At 53.1% G+C, this 27,804-nt stretch overlaps 1 protein-coding gene across 1 annotated transcript; it reads left to right on the top strand.

Annotated features, from left to right (window-relative positions):
* The first annotated feature begins 1,197 nt into the window (after window positions 1-1,197).
* TMEM50B (transmembrane protein 50B) lies at window positions 1,198-25,504 on the top strand. The gene is made up of 7 exons (XM_036432739.2): window positions 1,198-1,261; window positions 14,588-14,776; window positions 16,778-16,890; window positions 17,339-17,406; window positions 19,374-19,466; window positions 23,402-23,459; window positions 24,222-25,504. The coding sequence occupies exons 2-7, from the start codon at window positions 14,678-14,680 to the stop codon at window positions 24,265-24,267; spliced, it is 477 nt and encodes a 158-aa protein (XP_036288632.1). The 5' UTR covers window positions 1,198-1,261; window positions 14,588-14,677; the 3' UTR covers window positions 24,268-25,504.
* Window positions 25,505-27,804: the final 2,300 nt, after the last annotated feature.

Here is a 27,804-nt window from a genome sequence, read left to right as displayed (position 1 = left end):
AGGGCACAGGTTGTGGGCTGGATCCCCAGTGTAGGGCGTGCAGGAGGCAGCTGACAAATGACTCCCGCATCATCACTGATGTTTCTATCTCTCTCCCTCTCCCTTCCTCTCTGAAACCCTAACCCAGTGAGCTAGGGGAAGGTCAGGGTGATGCAGGGAAGCCAATGGCTTGGAGCCAGGGAGATGGCGTTTCGATCCAGGTTTTGCGTTCACTGGTTCTGTGGACCTTCCGGCGCCCCTCTCCTCACTGACAAAGGAGGGCCCTCAGATCCACCTGCAGGGCTGAGTAATCCTCAAAGGTGAACAGGAGAGGCGGGTGCAGCATGGGATCTTGGTGGTTGTCAGCGGAGGCGTACTGCCCTCTAGAGGACATCTGGGGAATGGCGGGGAAATCCTAGGGTGACCGTGTGATCAGAGAGGAAGCCCATTGCACAGGACGGTGCCGGTGGCATCTGTTCTGATTGGTTGTTCAGTGGTTTGAGCATCACCCCATTTAGGAGGCGGGGCCTGGGAGGCAGGTGCTCACAATGCACAGTGCGGTGGAGCCCAAGGAGAATTTCTCCATGTCCTGCCCACCATGAAACATCCCACCAGACATGGATGTTGGTGAAGAGTGCGTTTACAGCCACCCAAGCCTGGGACAGAATTACATCTCTACTAACAAAAGAGCAATATGCAAACCGGTCAGGATGCCCTCACAGTGACCACCCAACAGCAGGCCGCAGGGACGACAAAGCTGGCAGGGCGTTAGCGAGGGCCGACCACATCACTGAGCAGCAGGCTGCGTGGGGCGACCAGGCCGGGGTGGGGGGGGCAGTTGGGGGCGACCAAGCTGGTGGGGGGTTCCCGAGACCCTCCGGCGCCGTGCCCGCTCTGGGCAGGTCGCAGCCAGTGCCTTTGGGCGGCGCTAGAGGCCAGGAGGGCCCGCCTTCAGGTGCAGGGGCGGAGGTGGCCTCGCAGACCCCGCACGTGGGGTCGCGAGCAGGAACGCGGCGCTGGCAGCCCCGGCGCGGCCGCCGGAGGGTCGCCCTGCGCGGAGTCCGGCGGCGCTGCGATGTCATGACCCCGCCCCCGGAGCCCCGCCCCCGGAGCCTCGCCCCCGGAGCCTCGCCCCGCCCCCGGCGCATCACCTGCCGCGCGCCGATTGGTCGCTGCGGAGCGCCGCGTCGCCGCGTCCCGCCCTGGCGCCGCCCTCGGCTGAGGAGGAGCGGAGCGCGGCGCAGGCGTCCGTCGGCGCCCGGGGCGGCCGCGGCGGGAGTCGGTGAGCGCGGGCGGGTGTCGGGCCCGCGGAGGGCGGCGGTGCCCGGCGAGCGGCCTCGGGCCGGCCGTGACCGGGACGCGGGCGGCTGCCCGGGCGGGGGGCGGGGAGGTTTGCGGCGGGAGGACCAGGCAGGCCGCGCGGGCGGCTCGGGTCCGTGGCCCCCGGCCCCTCCGCGCCCGTGCCGGGCCCGAGCCGGTGCCGGGGGCGCTGTCAGCGCGGGGCCTCCGCACGCCGGAGCGGCGCCGGGGGCAGGGCGGCCTTCCCGGAGCGGGGTCCCCGGTGCGGCCTTCCCGGAGCGGGGTGTCCGGTGCGGGTGCCCGGTGCGGGGTCCCTGGTGCGGGTGCCCGGAGCGGGGTGTCCGGTGCGGGGTCCCCGGTGCGGGGTGTCCGGTGCGGGGTCCTCGGTGCGGGGTGTCCGGTGCGGGGTGCCCGGTGCGGGGTGCCCGGTGCGGCCTTCCCGGAGCGGGGTGCCCGGTGCGGGGTCCCCGGTGCGGCCTTCCCGGAGCGGGGTGTCCGGAGCGGGGTGTCCGGTGCGGGTGCCCGGTGCGGGGTGTCCGGTGCGGGTGCCCGGTGCGGGGTGCCCGGTGCGGGGTGTCCGGTGCGGGGTCCTCGGTGCGCGGTGCCCGGTGCGGAGCGGGGATGGCGGGCGGCGCCGGGGGCCCGGGCGGGCGGGCGTGTGGTTACGGGAACACCTGGGCTTCCGAGTGAATCCATCTAAAGGGAACTCATGGCGGTGAGTGCCGGGCCTGTGTGTGTGTGTGTGTGTGTGTGAGTGACACACGGCGGGGTGTGTGTGTGTGTGAGAGAGAGTGACACACGGTGGTGTGTGTGTGTGTGTGTGTGTGTGTGTGACACACGGTGAGGTGTGTGTGTGTGTGAGAGTGACACACGGCGGTGTGTGTGTGTGTGTGTGTGTGTGTGTATGTGACACACGGTGGGGTGTGTGTGTGTGTGTGTGAGTGTGTGTATGTGACACACGGCGGGGTGTGTGTGTGTGTGTGTATGTGACACACGGTGGGGTGTGTGTGTGTGTGTGTTTGTGGATGAGAGAGAGTGACACACGGTGGGGAGTGTGGGGAAGCCTCCCACTGGAATGGCTGTCACCAGCATTTACGATTCTTCAAGGCGTGATAATCCTCTCAGCCCCGCCTGCCTGTCCTCACTCCCTCTTTATTTTTTTGAAGATTTAAAAAAAAAAAAGTTAAGTCTTTATTGTTGAGTCAGTCCTCCTCTTCTTTTTTAAAATACATATTTTATTAATTTTTTACAGAGAGGAAGGGAGAGAGATAGTTAGAAACATCGACCAGCTGCCTCCTGCACACCTCCCACCAGGGATGTGCCCGCAACCAAGGTACATGCCCTTGACCGGAATCGAACCTGGGACCTTTCAGTCCGCAGGCCGACGCTCTATCCACTGAGCCACACTGGTTCCGGCGGTGAGTCCCTCTTCTTAACAGGCCCTTCCCAGGCCCTTCCTCCCGGCTGGCGCTTCTTCCCCACCGTCTCTGTCACTTCTTGTCTTCTTTCCACCTGCGGAGCTTTCAGACTCACAACAAAGGTTAACCATTCTTCCCGGCAATGGAGTTGCAAGATCTCCTTCTTTTTAAAAGGTTTTAATGTTTCCATTAGTTCACATTCAGCGTTATTTGCATTGGTTCAGGTGTGCAGCTCCTTCTGAAGGGACCGTCAGCGTTTGCTTTGAGGGTTGATGCGGCTGGAAAAGCAGGTTTGGGGTGCAGGCGGGGGAGAGAGGCGCCCCTCCCCATCCCAGCCTCTGCCCACGGAGCAGGGCACCTTAAGGGCCGGTCTTCCCTGAATTCCGTCTGGGTCCAGGCTACAGCGTTTATCTGACAGCTTATCCTTATTTCTCCTTTCAGTGGATTACAGCCGTGTGTTCTGGTGGTAGGTTTCCTTTAACACCACAGAAGAACATCGAGTAAAAAATTCATACCGCGTAAAAGTGTATAAAGCATAAAGGTAGAATTCCTTATTTCTTCACTTTGAATCCTTTACCGAAGGGAATTCTGGGGAGACCAGCCCAGAATTCCACTCCCTAGAAGGGGTTCAGACTGTAATACTGTTGGGCACCTGGCTTAATATAAAGACACTTTTTTGAATCAGTTCTGTGAACCTACCTCATTTTTAAAGTCCCATTTTTTTGAGGTATTCTGTTTTTCAGTCCTTTGTTGATGGACATTTTGGTTGTTCCTGAGTATTAGCTATTAAAAGCCTTGCTGCGTAAATATCCTTTTGGCATTGTAGGATAAGTTTCAAGTAGCTGCCGAAACCGGTTTGTCTCCATGGATAGAGCGTCGGCCTGTGGACTGAAAGGTCCCAGGTTCAGTTCTGGTCAAGGGCATGTACCTTGGTTGCCGGCACATCCCCAGTAGGGGGTGTGCAAGAGGCAGCTAATTGATGTTTCTATCGTTCATCCCTCTCTCTTCCTCTCTGTAAAAAATCAATAAAATATATTTTTTTAAAAGTTTCAAGTAGCTAATCTAAACATCAGTATAAATGGCCAGGACTGGTTTGGCTCAGTGGATAGAGCGTCGGCCTGCGGACTGAAAGGTCCCGGATTCGATTCCGGTCAAGGGCATGTACCTTGGTTGCGGGCACACCCCCAGTGGGGGGTGTGCAAGAGGCAGCTGATCGATGATTCTCTCTCATCGATGTTTCTAACTCTCTATCCCTCTCTCTTCCTCTCTGTGAAAAATCAATAAAAAATATTTTTTAAAAAATAAATAAACATCAGTATAAATGAATGTTCTTTTCCATCTTTCTATAATGGGTTTTATAACTTAAAGGCAGGAACTAGTTCTGTGTGACTTGATTGCATTTCATAGAAGCTGTGTGTCCTTTTATATTTAGAGGTTGGATTAAGGAAATTTTGAGAACCAGGTTAAGTATGGGAACTTAATTAACTCTGTTGCCACTCAGTGGCTTGACTTTCAGGTTATATTGACTCCGATTGGCTTGGCAAGAATAAACAGAGAGGCCTTTAGGGAGAGAACATGTGAATTGACATATTTGTTTAATGACGTCTGGTGGTATTCCCCTTGCATGTCCAACAGTAAGAGGACCTCTTGTTCTTTTTTAAAAATTTTATTGTTTGCTTTTAGAGAGGAAAGGAGGGGGAGACAGAGACCGGGATGTCAGTTTGTTGTTCCACTTATTTTTTTAATATTGTTTTATTGATTTCAGAGAGGAAAGAAGAGGGAGAGAGAGAAACATCAATGATGAGAGAGAATCATTGATAGTCTGCCTCCTGCATGTCCCCTACTGGGGATCAAGCCCACAACCCCGCATGTGCCCTTGATCAGAATTGAACCTGGGACCTTTCAGTCCACAGGCTAACACTCTGTCCACTGAACCAAACCAGCTAGGGTTCTCTTGCTTTTAAAAATAGGCTTTACATGGGCTGGCTGATGTGGCTTAATTGATTGAGTGTTGTCTCATGTACCAAAAGGTCACAGGTTCGATCCCCAGTCAGGGTACGTATGGGGGGCAATCAATTGATGTTTCTCTCTCACATCAATGTTTTTTTCTCTCTCTGAAATCAATGAAATCATATCCTCAGTGAGGATTAAAAAAATACAACTTTTATTCAACACCAGCTGGGGCTTCCGTTAGCACCCGCCTTGACCTGGTGCTGCCTGCTCACCTGCTCCACCATCCTGCCACGGTACTGGCTCTCAGGCTCTCATTGGGGCCTATTAGGGCTGGCAGCACCTCCACTGCTTCCTGCTGACAGCACAGTGTGGCAGACACTCACCATGTTCCTTACTGCCTGCTGGTGGTCAGGGCACGTCTAACTCCCACCTGTGGGGATAGTTTGCATATTAGTTTTTTATTATATAGGACATACAAATATACACAAATACACATACACACACATGCACACACAGAATGTCCCCCAAAAATGTATACACACTTTATTATTTTTTTTTAATTTTTATTAATAAATCTTTATTGTTCATATTATTATAAACGTTCCTCATTTTTTCCCCCTCCATTGCTCCCCTCCACCAGGTTCTCACCCCACCCTCTGCCCTTTCCCCACCCTCCATTGTCCTCATCCATAGGTGCACAGTTTATGTTCAGTCTCTTCCCGCACCCCCTCTCCCCTTTTCCCCGAGAATCGTCAGTTCACTCCCCTTCCATACCTCTGATTCTATTATATTCACCAGTTAATATTGTTCATCAGGTTTTTTAATTCCCTTGGCTTTTAGATTCACTTGTTGATAGTTACGTATTTGTTGTTCATAATTTTTATCTTTATTTTCTTCCTCTTTCTAAGAACCCTCTTCAGCAATTCATATAATTCTGGTTTGGCAGTGATGAACTCCTTTAGCTTTTTTTTTATTTGTGAAGCTCTTTATCTGGCCTTCAATTCTGAGTAATAGCTTTGCTGGGTAGAGTATTTTTGGCTGTAGGTTCTTGTTATTCATCACCTTGAATATTTCTTGCCATTCCCATCTGGCCTGCATGGTTTCTGTTGAGAAAACAGCCGACAATCGTATAGGTGCTCCTTTATAGGTAACTACCTTCTTTGCTCTTGCTGCTTTTAATATTCTCTGTCTTTTGCTCTTGGAATTTTAATTATGATGTGTCTCGGTGTCGTCCTCTTTGGATTCCTTTTGTTTGGGGTTCTGTGCGCTTCCTGGACTTGTAAGTCTAATTCTTTCACCAGCTGGGGGAAGTTTTCTGTCACTATTTCTTTCAGTATGTTTCAGTATCTTGCTCTCTCTCATCTTCTGGGAACCCCATAATTCTGATGTTGGTTCACTTGAAGTTGTCCCAGAGGTTTCTTACACTATCTTCAACTTTCTGGATTCTCTTGTCTTCTTGCTTCTGCGGAGGAGTGTCCTCTGGTTCTTTGTGTTCCAAATCTTTGACTTGATCCTTGCGATCTTCCATTCTGTTTTTAGGACTCTGTATATTTTTTATTTCAGAGAATGTATTCTTTATTTCTAGTTGATCCCTTTTCATATCCTCATAGGTCTCGTTTATTTTATCGACCTTTTCTAGGAAATTCTTGAAAAACCTTATAACCATGGTTTTGAACTCTATATCCAGTCACTTTTTGTCCTCCATTTCTTTCGTTTGTGATCTGTTTCCTTGTCCCGGCATTTTTGCTGCTTCCCTGAGTTGGTAGGGTGACTTTGTGTGTTCAGCCTCCCAGTTATCCGAGAGACATTCTTGGTACACCCCTTTGTGGACTGTGTGTAGTTAACTTTTAATTGTTGTTGGTATCAGTGGGAGGAACTGACCTCCAGGCCAATTGGCTGTGAGGATAAGCTGTGTTTATGCCAGGAGAGAGCCTCATTTGACTAGACTTGGAAAATTGTAAAGCCTCTGTGCTCAGCTTGGATGGGGCAGAGTTTCAGGGTGGAGCCTACAGCCTTGGATTTCCATCAGCCCCGCCCTATGAGGCTCCTGAGTCTCAGTGTTCCTCCGTAACCTTCAGTACTCACTGCAAGCACCTCTGAGAGAAAGGTGTCCTCAAGTTTCGCTTACTACCAGACAGTCTAGTCTCTCCCGCAATGAGCCTGGAACTGGGGTTCAGTTCATTTGGAAGTGGGGTTGGAAGTGGGGTTCAGAGCAGTCTGGAGCTTTGTCTCCTTCCCTCTAGGGCAATCCAGCGGCACAGTCAACAGTCCGACCTCTGCGCACAACGTGCGCGCTTCCGGGACTCTGCCTTTCGCCACTCTCCTGGGTTTCTGCCTTACAGCCCAGATTTCCTTTGTATGAGCCTGGGACCCCAGGGTCTCGCCCAGAACTGGGGTACAGCACAGTCCGGAGCTTTTATCTCCTTCCCTCCAGGGAACACCAGCCAGGCACTCAGCCGCCCCTCCTCTCCGGCTCCGTCCTCTCCCCACATGCGCACTACGTCTCTGTACCTTAGGCTTTTACAGCTCCTCTGACTTTTCTTTTGGTTTTCTCTTTCCTTCTCGTTGTAGAATTTCCAGTCAGTCCACCTTCCTGTAGTTCTGGATAACGTCCACTTTATATTTTAGTTGTATTTTTTGAAATTGTTGTGTGAGGCTGCAGTTAGGCATTTACCTATGCCGCCATCTTGGTTTCTCTCTCTGTTTACACACTTTAACAGCTGATTCTGTTACATTTTGAAAATGAAATGTGCCTAGTTGGTGTGGCTCAGTGGTTGGGTGTAGACTTATGGACCAAGAGGTTTCTAGTTCTATTCCCAGTCAGGGCACATGCTCATGTTGTGGGCTTGATCCCCGGTAGGGGGTGTGCAGGAGGCAGCTGATTGATGTTTCTCTCTCATTGATGTTACTATCTCTCTCTCTCTTCCTTCCTCTTTCTTTCAAAAATCAATAAAAACCGTCCATCTGGTATGGCTCAGTGGTTGAGCATCGACCAGGAGAGGTCATAGCTCAATTCCGGTTAGGGCACACATCTGGATTGTGGGCTCGATCTCAAATAGAGGGTGCACAGGAGGTAACTGATCAATGATTCTCTCTCATCATTGATATTTCAATGTTTTTCAACCTTTTTTGGGCAAAGGCACACTTGTTTCATGAAAAAAATCACGAGGCACACCACCATTAGAAAATGTTAAAAAATTTAACTCTGTGCCTATATTGACTATATATAAAGTAATTCTCTTGAATAGGAATCAAATAAACACAAAGAAAGTATTTTATAATTACTTTATTATGAAATATTAAGTAAACAAAATAGTGAAAAATTATAAAATTCTTGTCTTGTCTGCACCTATGGCACACCAGGCAACATCTCGCGGCACACTAGTGTGCCGCGGAACAGCGGTTGAAAAATGCTGTGATATTTCTCTCTCTCCCTCTTTTCCTCTCTGAAATCAATAAAAAAATATATATATATATTTTTAAATAAAAACATTTAAAAGGAAAATGAAATGTATTTTAATAAACACCACATTTATAATTATTCAAAGTGTGTTTACATTTTTTTGGAACACCCTATATATACACATCCTATATAATAAAAGCCTAATATGCTAAGTGTCTGGTTGTCCTGTTGGCTGTTCAATCAAAGCGTAATATGTTAATGACATGCTAAGGCTGCTCAACTGCTTGATATGACAAGCACTGACCACCAGGGGCAGAACTCCGACTAGTAGATTAGCTTGCTACTAGGGTCTGGCCAATTGGGACTGAGCAAGACAGGCCAGACATGCATTTGGGACTCTCAGAATAAATCCACTTTTCATTGCCAGTCACAACTTGATTCAAAAGACTTTCTTTCATTCCGTTGAAGCAACATTTTACTGATGACTTTTTGGTTTTTCATTTGTCTTTAGTTCAGTTGATGTGGCACCCATTTTCCTTCCTTCAAAATCTTTCCCATTGCGTGTAAACAATTGGAATTTGTTTGCTGAGCTACATTGGATCTTTCTGCAACTTGTTTTTGAGTTGACACTCATCTTCATCCAATGCTTGTAATTATTGATCTTCAAACTTTTTCGGTTGACCTGGACATTCTTTATCTTTCACATGGAAATCATCACTTTTAAAGTGTTTAAACCAGCATTCACAAGTATCTTGAGATGGAGAATGTTCATCATAAGCTTCCCAAAATATACAATAACTTCTTCAAAATAAAGGAATAAATTCCAACTTCCCGCAAATGCTCTTTTTTGGCATGAAATTCGACATTTTTAAGCATAAAAATATCTATGATGTTAACACCAGCAAATTTGACATGTGAAGTTTTGAAGCTTGCTGTCAATACAACAAAATACAATAGCATACATATCAAATAGCATATATATCAACATATGTGTAACTCCAGCTAGTGAAAAAAATCTGCACTATTAACCAGTACACCTAGTAGTTTTGAATGAGTAGTGTTAAAAATAAAATTTTCTTACAAGTAGATAGCACATTTCAGTTTTTTCACTGTTTTAAGGATTTAAGGATTAGGTGTTTATTTAGTACACAGGGAAAGAAATGTCAATAAGTTACATATAATTGGTTAATGTTCCAAAGAGCAATAAAATCAGACCTTTGGAGTTAATATCTACCAGGCTATAAAATAAGCACTGTATTAATTTCTGCAGTTAAATAGCCTTACAGGACTATACACTGTGCCTTTATTAGCAGTGGATTTTTCTTTACTTTTTTTTTTTTTTAATATATTTTATTGATTTTTTACAGAGAGGAAGGGAGAGGAATAGAGAGTTAGAAATATTGATCAGCTGCCTCCAGCACACTCCATACTGGGTATGTGCCCCAACCAAGGTATGCGCTCTTGGCCAGAATCGAACCTGGGACCCTTGAGTCCGTAGGCTGATGCTCTATCCACTGAGCCAAATTGGGTAGGGCAACAGTGGATTTTTCATTAAATAAACTGTAGTAACACAATTCTTTCCCCCAGAGGGCAGATCCAAATAGGCTTCATAGGAAATGCCAACACTAAGTGGGCGGTTAAAACTCTGTCGTACTTGTAGGCACAAACCTGACTCAGGAAAGGCCGGGACGGCCCTGCTCCAGGGAATGAGCGGAGCAGAACGGCCCTCCGGGCCTTCCATTCACGTGGGCAGCGAGGAGGGCCAGGAACCGTTCCCCTCTCTCAGGGCTCTGGGCCGCCGTGTGGACCAGGCGCTGCAAGGACAGCAGCAGTGCGGTCTGCAAGGACAGCAGCAGTGCGGAGACATGGCCCAGGGCGGGCTGCTCGGTATTGCTGCCTCTTGCTTCCCGCCTGCCTGCAGTCCTCAGGGTAGGTCAAGGCCAAAGGCTTCTGTGCAGGAAGTGAGGGTCCCCTGCTGAGCTCGGCGGCTGGGTGGAAGGAGGGGGAGCTGCTTTAGCACTTGAGCAGCTGAGTACAGGTGGAACCTGGGCCTTCCCGCGGCGGTCCTCAGTGAGGTCGTCAGTGAGAGCGCTGCGGGAGCAGCCCGGACAGGTGTGTCTGCAGTTCCACCTCCCCCGCCCCTCACCCCTCGGCTGGGCACAGCTGCTGCTCAGCTCTCCCATGCCTCACCTTTCCTGTCCTCTATTGATCTGGTGCTCAAACTCCAGCCCCTTCTGACAAGAAGTATAACGATTTTGGAGGCGTTGCCTGTCTGAATATGTTTTTAAAAAATATATTAGCCCTAGCTGGTTTGGAGCAGTGGATAGAGCATCAGCCTGGACAGAAGGGTTCCAGGTTCGATTCCAGTCAAGGGCACGCACCTTGGTTGCAGACTCCTCCTCAGCTCAGGCCCTGGTCGGGACTCGTGCTGGAGGCAACCAATCCATGTGTTTCTCATTGGTGTTTCTCTGTTTTTCCGTCTTTCTTCCACTCTCTAAAATCAATGGGAAAATATCCTCAGGCCCTGGCCAGTTTGGTGCAGTCGGCCTGTGGACTAAGGGTTTCTGGTCAAGGGCATGTGCCCAGGTTGTGGGCTTGATATCCAGGAGGCAGCCAATCAGTGATTCTCTCTCATCATTGAAGTTTCTGACTCCCTCTCTTTCCCTCTTCCTCTCTGAAATCAATAAAAATGTGTTTTAAAAAAGAAAGAAAAATATCGGGCAAGGATCAACAACAACAAAAAAGCTCTCTGAAAAGGACTCAGATTTTCTCTCAGAGAGAGTTGCTTCTATTAGGGATAGGAAAATACCTAACGTGTAAGGAGGTTTGTGGGTCAGACTAGTGACCAGAGCTCAGTTCTAAAGTGTTGGCTTTTTGGGCCTGGCTGGTGGCTCCGGTGGCTCCTCCCAGTGAGGGTCCAGGGCGGTTCCCTCTCCCAGCCGCTCCCTGGACAGCTCTCAGGCCCAGGGCAGCCACTGCTCCGATGGCCGGACCACTGACTCGTTTGCTCCTGGGCTCCATCTAAATGGAACCCCACAGCCTGTGCTCCTGTGCCGGCGTTCTTTCCCGACGCCGTGTTTCTGAGGTTTTCTCTGTTGGCTCTGAGTCAGCGCATTCTCTCGTTGCTCAGTAGGGTTCTGTTGTGTGACTTGATAATAATTCTGTTGAGAAGCACTTAGGTTGTTTGAGTTTGGGGTGATATGAGTAAAACTGCTACAGACTTTCGTGCACAGACCTTTTTTGTGTGCAGGATGTGCTTTTACTTCCCTTGGTAACACCAGGACTGGAATTGCTGGGTTATTGGGAGGTTTATTTCTAACTTTATAGGAAACGGCCACCAGAAATGTGTGGGATTTCCAGTTCTACATTCTTGCTAACATTTAGCATCATTTTTTACATTGTAGCCACGCTAGTGAAGGTATAGTATTCCATTCATTTGTATTTACCTGATGATCAGTGATGTTAAATATCTTTTTATATGCTTTTGGTAATTGATTTTTTAAGTCTTTTGCCCATTTCAAGCCCTTTTTTTTTTTTTTCCTATTTAAGTAATGTTTTATTTTTCAATTACAGTTGGCTTATAATATACTACCCTGTTTCCCCGAAAATAAGACAGTGTCTTATATTAATTTTTGCTCCCAAAGATGCGCTAGGTCTTATTTTCAGGAGATGTCTTATTTTTCCATGAAGAAGAATACGGTACACATTTATTGTTAAATGAAAATAAAGGAAATTGCCGAAACCGGTTTGGCTCAGTGGTTAGAGCGTCAGTCTGCAGACTGAAAGGTCCCAGGTTCGATTCTGGTCAGGGGCATGTATTGTACATTGGTTGCAGGCACATCTCCGGTAGGGGGTGTGCAGGAGGCAGCTGGTCGATGTTTCTCTCTCATTGACGTTTCTAACTCTCTATCCCTCTCCGTTTCTCTCTGTGGAAAATCAATAAAATATATTAAAAAAAAGAAAGAAAGAAAGAAAGAAAGGAAGGAAGGAAGGAAGGAAGGAAGGAAGGAAGGAAGGAAGGAAGGAAGGAAAAAAAGAAAGAAAATTTATTACCTTTATACGGTACGGTAGTACGGTAGTTGTCAACACAACCCAGACAAACTCTGAATCCTACAGTATCAAGAATTTACTCATTTATTCATCGACAATCATGTCATCATCTTCTGGACCATCATCATAACAATCCAATTCCTGAATTTCCTGGTGAGTTTCTTGTGACTCCATTTCTTTCAGAATCAGTGGACCAAATCTCTCATGTTTAGCAATAGCATTCTGAGACAGAGCCTAGGGGGGGCCTTATTTTTGAGGGGATGCCTTATATTTCACTCAGAAGGAAACCTATAAGTAGGTCTTATTTTCGGAGGATGTCTTATTTTTGGGGAAACACGGTAGAAGCCCAGTGCACAAAGATTTGTGCAAGAACAGGCCTTCCTTTCCCTGGCTGCCAGCACTGCCTTTCCACTCCGGTCCCCAGAGCCACTTCTCTCCGCTCCTGCCCCGCCTTCCCACACAACGCCCACCAGCCGCTTGGTGCCTGCATATGCAAATTAACCCACCATCTTTGTTGGGTTGATTTGCATGCTCACTCCTGATTGACTGGTGGGCATCATGAAGGTACAGTCAATTTGCATCTTTCTCTTTTATTATGTAGATTAGTTTCAGGTGTACACCCTAGTGATTAGATAGTATGTCACTTACTAAGTGATCATCCTGATAAATCTCACACCCATCTGCCATCCCACACACATTTATTGCAGTACTAGAGGCCTAGTGCAGGAAATTAGTGCACTCGGGTGGGAGGCGGGTCCCTCGGCCCAGCCTGAGCCCCCTCGCAGCTTGGGAGCCCTTGAGGGCAGTTGGGTATCCTTAGCGCTGCCACGGGCACTGGCACCTCTCGGTAGGAATTCCTTGAAGTACTGGGTTTTCTTCTTGGCTGTGGTAGATTTGTGGTAAAGTAAACTTGTTTCAAAGCTTTAAAAGAGGACATCTGTGTTAGACGTTTCACTTCTTAATGTGTTCCCTCTGTGGAGGCAGAAGAGGCTCCCACCACCGCTGCTGTGCTCACCAGCCATGCGCCCGGCTTCTGGCTGAGCAGCGCTCCCCCTGTGGGAATACACTGACCACCAGGGGCCAGCTCCTGCATTGAGCGTCTGCCCCCTGGTGGTCAGTGTGCATCATAGCGACTGGTCGTTCTGCTGTTGGGCTGTAACCAGCTCTCCGACATCCCCTGAGGGGTCCTGGGTTGCAAGAGGGTCCAGGCCAGGCCAAGGGACCCACTGGTGCATGATCGAAGCTGAGGAGGGATATGAGAGGTTGACCAGCTGGGGAGGGACTACAGGAGGGCCCCAGGGCATGTCCAGTCCTTCTCGCTCAGTCCCAATTGGCTGGACCCCAGCAGGAAACTAACCTTTAAGTCAGTGCACATCATAGCAACTGGTTGACTCTCTGCCCCCTGGTGGTCAGTGCATGTCATAGCAACTGGTTAATTGGTCGACTGACCCCTGATGGTCAGTGCACATCATAGTGAAAGGTTGAGTGGCCTTAGCATATCATTAGCATATTATACTTTGATTGAACAGACAACTGGACACTTAACATATTAGGCTTTTATTATATAGGATTAGTGACTCTATTTTCTGTGCTGTACTTTACACCCATAACTATTCTGTACCAACCAATTTCTACTTCATCATCTCTTCACCTTTTTTTTCTATTTATTTATTTATTCATTTTTTATTTTTAAAATATATTTTATGGATTTTTCACATAGAGGAAGGGAGAGAGATAGAGAGTTAGAAACATCGACCAGCTTCCCCCTGCACACCCCCTACCAGGAATGTGCCTGCAACCAATGTAAAATACATGCCGTTGACCAGAATCGAACCTGGGACCCTTCAGTCCACAGGCCGACACTCCACCCACTGAGCCACACCGGTTTTGGCCCCTTCGACTTTCTTTTCCCCCACCTAGCACCCCACCCATCTGGCAACTGGCAAATATCCTCTGTATCCACAAGCCTGCTTCTGTTCTGCTTGTTTTAGTTTTTCAGATTCAGTTGTTGATGGGGTAGTCTTTATTGCCATTTTATTGTTCATATTCTTCACCTTTTTCTTTTGTTCTCCTTAAAGAAGACCCTTTAACATTTCCTGTGCTACTGGTCTGGTGGTGATGAACTCTTGCTTTTATGGGAGGCTCACTTTCTGTCCTTCCATTCTAAGCGATAGCTTTGCTGGGTGGAGTGATCTTGGTTGTCAGTCCTTGCTCTTTTGTCACTTGGAATGGAGAGGTGGCACAGTTTGCAGACGTGTTGTAAAGCCACATGCTCGTTCAGCAAGTCGTGAGCCCCCGTGTCCTAGCACAGTCCTCGCGGGCACTGGTACCTCTCGGTAGGAATTCCTTGAAGTACTGGGTTTTCTTCTTGGCTGTGGTAGATTTGTGGTAAAGTAAACTTGTTTCAAAGCTTTAAAAGAGGACATCTGTGTTAGACGTTTCACTTCTTAACGTGTTCCCTCTGTGGTTGTCTCTTTGTTTGCAGGTACGGCACTTAGAGGGGGTACAGCTCAGTGGTAGAGCATTTGACTGCAGATACGGCACTTAATGACCAGCCTGGGCCGCTGGGGTGGCGATGGCGGGCTTCCTGGATAACGTCCGCTGGCCGGAGTGTGAGTGCGTGGACTGGAGCGAGCGGAGGAACGCCGTGGCCTCGGTGGTAGCCGGCGTGCTGGTAAGGGAAAGCCCCTTTTCGCCCCGAGCGTTCACGCCGATCCCTCGGAGCTGTGCCTACCCATTCAGAGCTGTGTGTCACTGCGGTGAGTGTGAATAGTGGTCACAGCCTGGATGCTGTTCCCGAACAGAGTGTGGAGAGCCCTGGGTCATCTGACTGTAAACTTGCTAAACATAAAGTCATCTCCTCCGTTTGGTCGGTGATACAGTTGTTGCAGGCAGAGGCATTTTCAAGTTGCTGTGTAACTCCTCCAGGGGCCTCAGAGGCTCGGGATTGGATGCGGCCATGTCACTGCTGTAGGCGTTGGCGGTCGGCTGTGTGCCCCGATGAAGCCTCGGCTCGGGAGCGGAAGCTGCAGGCCCCAGGGAGCCCAGCCCTTCCGGCTGCGGTGCTGGAGGAGAGGAGCCAGAGAGCTCAGCTTCCGTTTCTTCCCAGCGCTTCTGGCTTTCTGCTCTGAGAATGTCAGGCATGTCAACAAAAATAGAGAGACTGCTGTAAAGCTCCTCGCCCATCTTACTCCACTTACTTACCATCCAGCCTCAAAAAAAAAAAAAAAATCATGACCAATTTTTCCTTAGCATTCCATCAATCTTTTTTTTTTTTAAATATACTTTATTGATTTCTTACAGAGAGGAAGAGAGAGGGACAGAGAGCTAGAAATATCGATGAGAGAGAATCATCGATCAGCTGCCTCCTGCACACCTCCTATTGGGGATGTGCCTATAACCAAGGCACATGCCCCCAACCGGAATCAAACCCGGGACCCTTCAGTCCACAGGCCGACGTTCTATCCACTGAGCCAAACCGGTTTCGGCCATTTTTTTTTTTTTAAGTCAGTTTCTATTACATTTAAACATTCATCTCTTTGAGTATATAGCTCTATGCCTGAAGTCCAATAGAAAAAAATCACAGCAGGAACTGAAGGTAATTGTGAAGCAGTCTGCACCCACAATTCTTTCATGTGTTTCTTAGTCTTTCCTGCTTTTCATGGTCATCTCGTCTGCAGATAATTTGTCTATGAAATTCATTAGCAACGTGTCTAATTTAAGTCCATTCAGCCTAGTTCATATAGAAGCATTGTTCTTGACAAACTTATGTTCAAACAGGATTTAATCAGATTGCTTAACTAGTTCTGTGGTGGTTAAATCGTTTTGTGCACATGACGGCTGAGAGCTCGCTGGTGGAAGCAGAGTGTGGGCAGTTTAAGCCAGGACTGCTCAGAGCAGGTGAGGCACTGTCATCAGGAGGGGTTGGTGGGAGTTAGTCAGAGCTTTGGTGGCGCATAATGGCAGTGGGTGAAAGGGTTAGAGCCGCGGTCGGCAAACCGCTGCTCACCAGCCACAGGCGACCCTTTCGCCCTTGAGTGTGGCTCTTCCACAAAACACCACGGCCTGAGCGAAATTATGTTGAAGAAGTGGCGTTAGAAGGAGTTTAAGTTTATTTTTATTATTATTATTTTTTAATTATTTTATTGATTTTTTACAGAGAGGAGGAGAGAGGGATAGAGAGCTAGAAACGTCGATGAGAGAGAAACATCAACCAGCTGCCTCCTGCACACTCCCCACCGGGGATGTGCTCGCAACCAATGTACATGCCCTTGACCGGAATCGAACCTGGGACCTTTCAGTCCACAGGCTGACGCTCTACCACTGAGCCAAACCGGCTTCGGCAGAAGGAGTTTAAGTTTAAAAAATTTGGTTCTCCAAAGAAATTCCAATCGTCCTGTTGCTATTTGGCTATGTTGACTAATGAGTTTGCCGACCACTGGGTTAGACAATTCATGCCAAATGATAACTTTTCATCGTGCACTGAGAGCAGAACTTGAGGATCTCACACTGATTTCATCAGCAGCACACTCACAGGAATAAATAAACAAGGATTCTTATTTTTTATTTTTCAACATCCAAAATTTGAAGCAGAGAGACGTCCTGTGCCGGTGACGGTGGGCAGGGAAGGGGGCAGGGGCAGCAGTGAGCCCCAGTGACCCGGCTCTGTCTCCAGTTCTCCGCAGGCTGGTGGGTGATGATCGACGCGGCCGTGGTGTACGCGAAGCCCGAGCAGCTGAACCCCGCCTTCCACACCTGCGGGGTGTTCTCCACGCTGGCCTTCTTCATGTAAGCGGCCCGCAGCGCGGGCTGGCCTCCTGGACAGAGTTTGCCGGAGGCTTCGTGCCGTCTGCCATCTGAAATGACTTGTTCAATTGATGGATTCTTTTTTTGAGAATTTATATGAGAGTTTATATAAGTCCTTATCTAAAGGACTCATTTATAAGAACCTTAAATCAGGTGGGGCACCCTGAGTCATCGGGTAAATGGAAGCCAGGCAGAGAATCCACAAAATGGCCTCCCCTCATCTCTGGGGACCAGTCAGTAATCGTTGCATGTTGGGGGTGTTTGGGGGGCACCGTAGGAAGATAAGACTAGTAGATCCTTTGTGTGCTCAGGTATGAAGGTCACTCAGATGCTGACTTGACTTAGGAGTGTTTTCCTTCTGATGGTGTGTAAGCACCTGTGAGTGTCTAAGCACCGAGAAAGCTCATTTTGGGCTTTTGTCTCGTTTCAGGATAAACGCCGTGTCCAATGCCCAGGTGAGAGGCGACAGCTACGAGAGCGGCTGTTTGGGAAGAACAGGTAAAGGCGAGAGGCCTTCCCTGGACAGAGCGAAGCCTCTAGTGCGCCTGGGGTCCGGCCCGGCTAAGTCCTTAGAAAGTGGAGGTTACCGCCAGAGGTACTGTGTGTCATGTGACGGCGCATGGGTGCAGGTAAACGTTACCGCGCAGAGCCAGCGGGTGGGGGCCTGTTCCTACCTGCGCCGGCCAGTGCTGCTGCCTCGGACGCCGACAGGCAGAGTGAGGCAGTGGAGATGAGGCCAGGGCTCGCGCTTTCACGTCTGTTCTGACTGCCCGTATCCACCAGGCCCGCGGCAGCACTGCTTCCAGTGTGTGCTGTTTGTCTGTCTATAAAGCATTTTTCTGGAGTTGGAATTCTTTTGCATGGTCACCAGTAGCCTTTTTCTTTTGCTCAGGTTGTAACACATCTGCTAGGACCACGGGGGCTGTTTCTGTGGGATCCCCATGCTTTATGTAGAAGGCGGGGCTCGAAACTATTTTCCACCTCTAAGGACGAGGCAGGGTTGTGCGGTTATGATGGAAATTTGGAGGAGGGTGGGGTTTGAAAGGTGCTTACTAATGTTATAGAACACCTATGTGTGCCCGGGACTGGCTGAGTGCTACGTGTGTTACCGCATTTAATCGTCCCGGTGTTCCACTTTTCAGGCTGCTTAAATAACTTGTCCGAATTCACAAGCGAGTGAGTGGGATTTGAGCTCACCACCTAGCTCTAAGCCCGGCTGTTAGCCACCACACTGCTGTTTCAGTGGAGCACTTGGCTTCTTGGGCTGATGTGGTCATGTATATACGTGACCTGTGCACGGATTCGTGCACTAGTGGGGTCCCTTGGCCTGGCCTGTGGGGATCAGGCCAAAACCGGCTCTCCGACATCCCCAGAGAGGTCCCGGATTGCTAGAAGATGCAGGCGAGGCCAAGGGACCTTGCCAGTGCACGATTGGGGCCAGGAAGGGAGTGTGGGAGGGCTCTAGGCTGTGTCCAGTTCATCTCGACCAGTCCTGGTGGGCTGGACACCAGCAGCCAGCTAACCTACTGGTCAGAGCATCTGCCCCCTGGTGGTCAGTGCGTGTCATAGTGACTGGGTGAGCAGTCGGACACTTAGCATGTTAGGCTTTTATTATATAGGATATGGTCAGCCTGATTAAGTGTAATTTATAGAAAATTAAACTCACCAGTTTAAAGAGTACAGTTCAGTGAGTTTTGACAAATGTCTACAGTTGTGGGACTTGGCCACCATCATGATGTAGAGCTTTGCCATCTCTCAGGAAGTTCCCTCCCCCCACCTCCTGGCCACTCATTTATTTGACAGATGTTGCTGTGCGTTATGTGACTAGTAACTGTTTTCTGTGGGAAATTTCATTGCACCTCCCCTGGTTCTTTAGCTTGAAGGTAGGGCGTGCATTAGCCGGGGGTCTCTCTGCATCCAGAGTCCGGGCTTTTACCCTCTCTCAGTCATTGCGTTTTATCCCATGACCATTCCCTGCGCAGGGGAAGCTGCCATGTGGTGTCTGCATGTTTCTGTGTTGCATGTGGCAGGAGGGCCTGAGAAGTGGGGGCTGAGGGTGGGTAGGCTGAGTTACAGCAGGACTGCAGCGTCGGTCCTTACAGCTCTCCTTCCTTCGTGGCGATGGCTACCTGACACACCTTTGCTACTTCTACCAGAGCAGTTACTTTGGCAGTGGGCTAGTTTACAACTGGGTACATTTTCAGTTAGAGTTTAATTAATCAAGTTGGTCAAATAATTACAAAGCTTGCCTGGTTTAGTTCATCCAGCCGTTAGTTTCTCTAGCCAGGAGAAAGTAACGTTCCCTTTGAGTTTTCAAACACCTTCCTTAACTGTTGGAGCAGACGCATGTAAGCATGTGACGTGTGTGCCGCGCAGAGTGTGTGTGAGGTCCGCAGTGTCTCCGGTGTTAGGTTTCCCCGGGATGGAGTGCGGGGGACGAACTCACGCAGCTGTTCTTCACGCAGGTGCCCGCGTATGGCTCTTCATCGGCTTCATGCTGATGTTCGGGTCGCTCATCGCTTCCATGTGGATCCTCTTTGGCGCCTACGTCACCCAGAGTGAGTACGCATCCCTGTGAGCTCGCAGGCAGGCGCGGGGTCCTGATGCTCAGCTGAGCCTGCCCCCCCTGGAGGGAGCTTCGGTCAGTGCTCAGGCGCTTGTGGGGGGAGACTGCAGGAGCCGTGGCAGGAGCTGTGGAGGGCCGTGGGTGGCCTGGCAGGACACGCGCCACCGGCAAGACCGTGGCACAGAGGCAGGCAGCGCGAGGGGACAGCGGGGGCTGTGCTGACACACCGCTGCTCCCGAGTGTGTTCACTCAGAACACTGATGGCCGTGCGTGTATGCTCCCCGGGAGGAAGTGCTTCTGAAAGAGCTTTACTGAGACGTGGTTTCACGTCACGTGATTCGCCATCCAGCGTACAGCTCGGTGTGTGAGTACAGAGCTGTGCCCACCACCAGGTCCGCTGCAGGACTGGTCACCCCACAAAGCCTGACTCCCTAGCGGTCCCTGCCGCCACCCTCCCCTGCTCCCGGGTTCTCGTCCCAGCCTTACCAAGGGTTCAGCATTCTGGAGAGAGGGGCTGTGCTCGATTAAGAAGGGGTCCAAAGACGAAAGGTAGTTTTGAAAGGCATTGGAGGTCAGGGGAGCTTCAACTAAAGGAGCTAAAGATTCTCCTTGTCTTAGGACCCCTAGCTTTTTATTAACACAATTTGTGTAAGGCAAGGTGGACACATATGCTTCAAAGGGGAGGGTTCCGTACAGAAGCAGTGTCAGATTGGGGAATAGCCTACAGCTGTTCAGGTGTTTGGCCAGCAGGAGGCAATAACATGCCCCGAGCTGTCTGGCAGCGGAGGATTATCCTATTCAGGTTTGGGGGAAGTGCCTTTTAGCCGTTCCAGATGATCAGCCCTGCCTGCATGCTGGACTTGGCTCCCGGCACCCTGCTCCAGTGGTACCCTGCTCCCGCAGCTCTGCCTGTGGTGTAAGCTGGTCCTGAGGAAGCGTGCTCTCAGCTCTCATTCCCCTGTCCGCTCTCTGACCCCTGTCCCCTCTCATTCCCCTGTCCCCTCTCATTCCCCTGTCCCCTCTCTGACCCCTGTCCGCTCTCTGACCCCTGTCCGCTCTCTGACCCCTGTCCGCCCTCTGACCCCTGTCCGCCCTCTGACCCCTGTCCGCCCTCTGACCCCTGTCCCCTCTCTTACCCCTGTCCCCTCTCTGACCCCTGTCCGCTCTCTGACCCCTGTCCGCTCTCTGACCCCTGTCCCCTCTCATTCCCCTGTCCGCTCTCATTCCCCTGTCCGCTCTCTGACCCCTGTCCCCTCTCTGACCCCTGTCCGCTCTCTGACCCCTGTCCGCTCTCTGACCCCTGTCCCCTCTCATTCCCCTGTCCCCTCTCATTCCCCTGTCCGCTCTCTGACCCCTGTCCCCTCTCATTCCCCTGTCCGCTCTCTGACCCCTGTCCGCTCTCTGACCCCTGTCCCCTCTCATTCCCCTGTCCGCTCTCTGACCCCTGTCCGCTCTCTGACCCCTGTCCCCTCTCATTCCCCTGTCCGCTCTCATTCCCCTGTCCGCTCTCTGACCCCTGTCCCCTCTCATTCCCCTGTCCGCTCTCTGACCCCTGTCCGCTCTCTGACCCCTGTCCCCTCTCATTCCCCTGTCCGCTCTCTGACCCCTGTCCGCTCTCTGACCCCTGTCCCCTCTCATTCCCCTGTCCCCTCTCATTCCCCTGTCCCCTCTCATTCCCCTGTCCGCTCTCTGACCCCTGTCCGCTCTCATTCCCCTGTCCGCTCTCTGACCCCTGTCCGCTCTCATTCCCCTGTCCGCTCTCTGACCCCTGTCCGCTCTCTGACCCCTGTCCCCTCTCATTCCCCTGTCCGCTCTCTGACCCCTGTCCCCTCTCTGACCCCTGTCCGCTCTCTGACCCCTGTCCCCTCTCATTCCCCTGTCCCCTCTCTGACCCCTGTCCCCTCTCATTCCCCTGTCCGCTCTCTGACCCCTGTCCCCTCTCTGACCCCTGTCCGCTCTCTGACCCCTGTCCCCTCTCATTCCCCTGTCCCCTCTCTGACCCCTGTCCGCTCTCTGACCCCTGTCCGCTCTCTGACCCCTGTCCCCTCTCTGACCCCTGTCCCCTCTCATTCCCCTGTCCCCTCTCTGACCCCTGTCCGCTCTCTGACCCCTGTCCGCTCTCTGACCCCTGTCCCCTCTCTGACCCCTGTCCCCTCTCTGACCCCTGTCCCCTCTCATTCCCCTGTCCGCTCTCTGACCCCTGTCCGCTCTCTGACCCCTGTCCGCTCTCTGACCCCTGTCCGCTCTCTGACCCCTGTCCGCTCTCTGACCCCTGTCCCCTCTCATTCCCCTGTCCCCTCTCATTCCCCTGTCCGCTCTCTGACCCCTGTCCGCTCTCTGACCCCTGTCCCCTCTCATTCCCCTGTCCGCTCTCTGACCCCTGTCCGCTCTCTGACCCCTGTCCGCTCTCTGACCCCTGTCCCCTCTCATTCCCCTGTCCGCTCTCTGACCCCTGTCCCCTCTCATTCCCCTGTCCCCTCTCATTCCCCTGTCCCCTCTCATTCCCCTGTCCGCTCTCTGACCCCTGTCCCCTCTCTGACCCCTGTCCGCTCTCTGACCCCTGTCCGCTCTCTGACCCCTGTCCCCTCTCTGACCCCTGTCCCCTCTCATTCCCCTGTCCGCTCTCTGACCCCTGTCCGCTCTCTGACCCCTGTCCGCTCTCTGACCCCTGTCCCCTCTCTGACCCCTGTCCGCTCTCTGACCCCTGTCCGCTCTCTGACCCCTGTCCGCTCTCTGACCCCTGTCCCCTCTCTGACCCCTGTCCGCTCTCTGACCCCTGTCCGCTCTCTGACCCCTGTCCCCTCTCTGACCCCTGTCCGCTCTCTGACCCCTGTCCGCTCTCTGACCCCTGTCCCCTCTCATTCCCCTGTCCGCTCTCTGACCCCTGTCCGCTCTCTGACCCCTGTCCCCTCTCTGACCCCTGTCCACTCTCTGACCCCTGTCCCCTCTCGTTCCCCTGTCGGCTCTCTGACCCCTGACTTGTGGGCTAGGCCCGGCTTCCATGGAGAGCCTGCGTGGCTACTTGAAGGAGCGCGTGAATAGCCGGTGTCTATTAGGAAGCGGCGTGTGGGAGGTCCGGGCAGTGTGGGCTGCACTCGCCTGCGTCTTAATCGCTGAAGAGCCGGCACGTGGGCCCGGCCTCGCCCGTGTTCCTCGCGTTGCATTCAATGCGCTTTGCTCTCCTTCCTCTGTAAACGGGATGCGCTGGCACCTCGGAGCCCTTCTCTCCGACCCGTTCCCGTCTGTCACTGCAGGCGTCGCACTGTCATCACTGTCATCGCAGCAGCACGCAGCCCGAGGCCGGCCTGCGCTTCCCACTGCGTAGCCACCTCCCTCGCCCCGGGCTGCGCTGCCCCATGCCCATTCCCCACAGGGGAAGCCAAGGCATGAGGCTGGAACCATCCGGCGTCACGCGCTCAGTGGCAGAGCTGGGATGCCACCCAGGGCTGGCTCAGCCCTGGCGCTCAGCCTGCCGCTGCGGTCTCGCTGAGGCCGGAGGCCCACGCGGACGTGCCTGCGGGTGTTTCTCTCGGCACCGTGCTCGCGGACCAGCTGTCCCCGGGATGGGGGCCGTTCCGCTTCCCTGCCCCTCGTGGGGAGGGACTGTGCTCCGGGAGACCCGGTGGGAGGGCGCGGTGGGGATTACGATGGCCCCTTCTCCCTGCCGCACCTGCACGCAGACCCAGAATCGAGAGCTAAACAGGGTCAGACCTCGTCACCAGGAACTCCGTGTGTCTCTGTGTCTCCCGGGATGGAGAGGGCGTCCGGAGGGAGGGCAGGCCCTGGTTGGGGCATGAGAGGAGCTTTTCTGGTTTCAGTGTCGTGGCCGCCCTCTCAGAGGAGGGGTGGCCGCAGGTGTGTGGAGCACGGCCGGTCAGTGCCGGGCGGTCACGCGTGGCCTGTGTAACCGTGTGCTGTCCTCTGCAGATGCCGATGTTTACCCAGGGCTGGCCGTGTTCTTCCAGAACGCACTCATATTCCTGAGGTAAGGTGCCGGTTTCTCAGCCACTCGGAACGTGCGCGGAAATGCCATCTTTCCTGTAAGGGCAGCGAGGACGGTGGGACTCACACACGAACCCTTAGACGAGGACCATGCGCAGGGCGTCTTAGAACGGAGCCGTCTGTGGTGGACAGCAAGCACGGCCGGGGAGCCAGGGCCGCTGTGTGCCAGGCCGCGCTGGCGGCTTTCTGCTGGCCCTGATTCCCGTGGAGTGACCTTAAACAGGGTGCTCGCATTTAATGCACGCAGAAACAAGGCCCGAGCTGACCGGGACGCCCGGCCGGGGTGCAGAGCTGACCGGGACGCCCGGCCGGGGTGCAGAGCTGACCGGGACGCCCGGCCGGGGTGCAGAGCTGACCGGGACGCCCAGCCAGGGGGTGCAGAGCTGACCGGGACGCCCGGCCGGGGTGCAGAGCTGACAGAGGGACGTCCAGCCAGGGGGTGCAGAGCTGACAGAGGGACGCCCAGCCAGGGGGTGCAGAGCTGACAGAGGATGCCCATCAGGGGGTGGTGGTGGTGGTGTGCAGAGCTGATGAGGGATGCCCAGCGTGGGGTTCAGAGCTGGCACTGATCTCACGTCTCTGCGTCCATAGCCTCTGTTTTCTTAAAAAACAAGCAAGTTAAAACGTAGGCGGTGCCTTTGTTTACAAAGAACAGGATGCGTGTGCCTGCTGTGCACAGACCGGGTGCGAGCTGGCCTTCCCGGGGCCGGCCCAGGCTTCCCTCACGCCTGCTTTCTGTCCTCAGCACGCTCGTCTACAAGTTCGGGAGAACTGAAGAGCTGTGGACCTGAGATCACTCTGAACCTCCTGCTCGCCGTCTTCTGTTGTAGATTTCTTTTGTTATCTTTTATGTCTTCTGGTATAGATTCCTTTTGTTATCTTTTATGTAGCTCGCCCGCCGCCTTCTGGTGTGGATTCCTTTTGTTATCTTTTATGTCTTCTGGTGTAGATTCCTTTTGTTATCTTTTATGTAGCTCTCACATCGCCATGTAGCATAGGTTGTCCATTGAATGTTGTGTTGCTTTTCACTTGTATGCTCTGAGTCTTGAAACGGTTTTATGAGTTTTCTGCTTTTTGATGACCAGATTGTTGACTTGTACATAAGACGGTACAGCATCGCCTTTACTCCTGCGGAGGCGGGTCCGTGTCCCGAGTCAGGGTGTCGTCACGTGGGTAGTTAACTGCTTTGCTTCAGTCCCCCAGACGTAAAGATACAACGTCATGCTTCGGAAATACGCGCCGAGCCGTTCAAAGGTGTTTCAGAAATTGTAACTTATTTTGTCTTAAAAATGAGATTTTTTAAAGGAAATGTTTGTTCTTGTGTATTGAAGAAGTGGATTTTTCTATGAAGAATTTTTAAATGCCTGAAGGACTGGTTTGAAAGCCTCTTTTGGAAACGACTCCTTGGCCGTGACTAATTGAGGAGAGGGCTCCGATGCACTGAGCCCGCTTCTGTGTGGCTCCGTGAAGATGGGGCGGCGGGCGGCTCAGCAGCAGCGTCTGACACCCTGAGGGGCCGCGGCCGCGAGCGAGGCTGAGGCAGCTGCGCTCAGAAGCATGGCCGCATGGCCAGCGGACTGGTCAAGACCCAGTCCTTCTTCCCCAGGGAGTCTGACCAGCTCTCGGCTCCAGCTCTGGGCTCTGGCGCCCGGCAGGCGCCTCTGTCTGAAGCGCCATGGCCCCCAGACAGCCGTGCGCGGAGCTGGAAACGCCGCCTGGTGGTCCTGCCAGACTGGGGCCCCTGGCCCTGCAGGTCTGTGTCACATGTTTGCCTCCGGGGAAGTCCCCGCCTTTCAGGGACGGTGCTGTCGGTGAGCCGTCTGCAGCCGGGGCCGCGGGCGCCCCTCCGCAGGACGCCTGTGGAGCGGTGCCGACGCCGAGCCGCCCTGCGGCCTGTCCTGGCGGCTGCGTTTGTCTCGCTTCAGCACGTTGTCAGGCTAGTGACGCGTTCCCGATCTCTGTCACCTCCTGCAATAATCGCTCCCACACACCCTGATATGATTAAATCTTGGAGAAAACAAGCCATACCAATTGGTTTGCTGTTTATTTTTTTATTATTTGAGGGGACCCGTCAGAGAAGCAGTTTCTCTTTATGAAAAAGGGGGGGGGGGAGGCTGCTCCCCACGGGCCCCTGCCTGACCCGTGAGCCGGCCCAGCCCGATGGGGGCAGCCTGCAGCTGACGCGTAGGCTAATCCCCGGCACCCTGCCCTGCCCAGCACCTCCTCCTGCATGGCCGAGCTGCAGTGAGCCCCGAGCCTGGCAGCATCACCTGGGACTGTGACCCGCCCCCTTCCCACACCAACTCGTGGGCACCTGCCAGGCCCCAGGATCCCACCGTCCTGCCGCCCAGCGTGTGCCCCGTACGCTGCCTCCCCCAGTGACAGGCTGGAGCGGCCCCTCCCCGGTCCCGCTCCGGGCTGTGCTGTCTCGGCTTCCCCTGTCCACGTGCTCGCTCCTGGCGGCCGGCAGCCGGGAGAGGATCGCGGGAGTCCGGCTGTCCACTGCTGTGCGGGGCGGTGGCCCTGACGTTAGATGTGGGGGGGGGGGCACCCCAAGGCACAGGCGAGCCCCCTCACTTGTTTGAGGACCTGCGCCCAGCGGCGAGTGGCAGAAGGGAAAGCGTGCGTGGCTGGGGGTGCCCCCTGCTGGGCGGTTTGCTGCCCAGCGCAGCCCAGCCAGAGGCCGAGGCGGGTGCACACGCCGCCTGTGCCCAGCGTGAGGGGCCTGGCCTGGCTCCCTCCCCGGCAGGAACGAGGGGGAGGTTTGCAAACGGAACGTGGCGCGGGATGCCATGTCCACGCTACGCCCGCCGGGGGCAGTCCCGATGCTGCCGGGCGGTCTGCTGCCGATCGGGGCGCGTCCGCGGACAGCACAGGGCCCGGCGCCGCGGCAAGTGTGGGGAGTCCTGTGGTCACCGGGACCACGCGGCCGTGAGGCTGACCTAGACAAGCAGGAGCCTCCGCCTCCACACCCCGGCCAGGGAGCAGGCCCAGGCTCCGTCTTACGCCCGTCTCCTCGTGTCCTTTTCTCACATGGACAGGTCCCCGGGGCCCCGCTCCGTCTGGAGGGGAGCTTTCCCGGGAGGGTCCACCCCAGCCCAGGCGGGAGGCGGCTCAGGCGCTCCTCCGGACGGGCGCCCTGCCTCCGGCCGCGGTTCCCGGGCTCTGGGCCGCGAGCCTCCAGAGGAGGTGTGCCCGCCAGCGAGCCGGCCGAGGTTCAGCATCCCGGAAAGTCTCCCGTGGGCGCCGCCGCTAAAAGGCCTGGTGTGGTGTCACACGGTGTTTCCTTTAGCTCCTGGCAGGCCAGCCCCACCCACTGGGGATGGTGGTTACTGGGTCGGGAGGGTGGAGGGCTGCAGGGGGCAGCACATCGGGGTGTTAGGGATCCCGTGTGCTGGGTGCCCGCCTGTGAGGCAGTAGCCATGGTGAGCCTGGCCCCTGGGCTTGGGCTCTCGGCCTGTCACCAGGTTAAACCGCTGCCTTGGGCCCTAACCGGTGTGGCTCAGTGGATAGAGCATCAGCCTGTGAACTGAAGGGTCCCAGGTTCGATTCCAGTCCAGAGCATGTACCTTGGTTGCAGGCACATCCCCAGTAAGGGGTGTGCAGGAGGCAGCTGATGGACGTTTCTCTCTCATTGATGTTTCTGTCCCTCTCCCTTCCTCTCTAAAAAAATAAATGAAAAACAAAAAACCAACACCGCCGCCTTGGACTCTGAAGGGCCTTTCTGAGCGAATCCATGGGCGGGTCCAGCCGGGTCAGAATCCACCCCCAGGGCCGGCCGCCTGTCCCTGCCCCGCCAAGCCGTACCTGCTTTTTCTTAGGGGGCACATGTGAGCTTACTTCCAACTTCACTTCTAACTTCCTGGCAGAACAGATTTGCCCCCTTTCTGCAGGGCTCCAACTATTTCTTTATTGTTAATCCTCACCCAATGATATTTTTTTTTAGAGAAAAAGGGGAAGACAAACATTGATGTAAGCCGCATTGATTGGTTGCCTCCCACACTGCAACCTAGGTACATGCCCTTGACTGGACTCGAACCCAAGACCCTTCAGTCCATGGGCCAAAGCTCTACCCACTGAGCAAACCAGCCAGGGCAGGGGCTTGACCTTTAATTTAAAAATATATTTTTATTAGTCTCAGAGGGGTTGGAAGAGGGAGAGATAGGAACATCAATGCTGAGAATTATTTCATCACTGCCTCCTGCACGCCCCCTGCTGGGGATTAAGCCTGCACCCTGAGCCTGTGCCCTTGACTGGAATCGAACCCAGACCCTTCAATCCACAGGCTGACGCTCTACCTGCTGAGCAAACCAGCCAGGGCCGGGCTT

Source organism: Pipistrellus kuhlii, unplaced genomic scaffold (assembly GCF_014108245.1).
Source record: "Pipistrellus kuhlii isolate mPipKuh1 unplaced genomic scaffold, mPipKuh1.p scaffold_m20_p_118, whole genome shotgun sequence".
NCBI lineage: Eukaryota > Metazoa > Chordata > Mammalia > Chiroptera > Vespertilionidae > Pipistrellus > Pipistrellus kuhlii.
This window is presented reverse-complemented; position numbering and strand designations above follow the sequence as displayed.

What these genes read in the sequence shown, in the direction of transcription:
- TMEM50B (XM_036432739.2), top strand. Translation starts at nt 14,678, where the DNA reads ATGGCGGGCTTCCTGGATAACGTCCGCTGGCCGGAGTGTGAGTGCGTG. An exon ending in CGGTGGTAGCCGGCGTGCTG is followed by an intron (nt 14,777 to 16,777) that starts GTAAGGGAAAGC and finishes CTCTGTCTCCAG; the next exon opens with TTCTCCGCAGGCTGGTGGGT. An exon ending in TGGCGCCTACGTCACCCAGA is followed by an intron (nt 19,467 to 23,401) that starts GTGAGTACGCAT and finishes TGTCCTCTGCAG; the next exon opens with ATGCCGATGTTTACCCAGGG.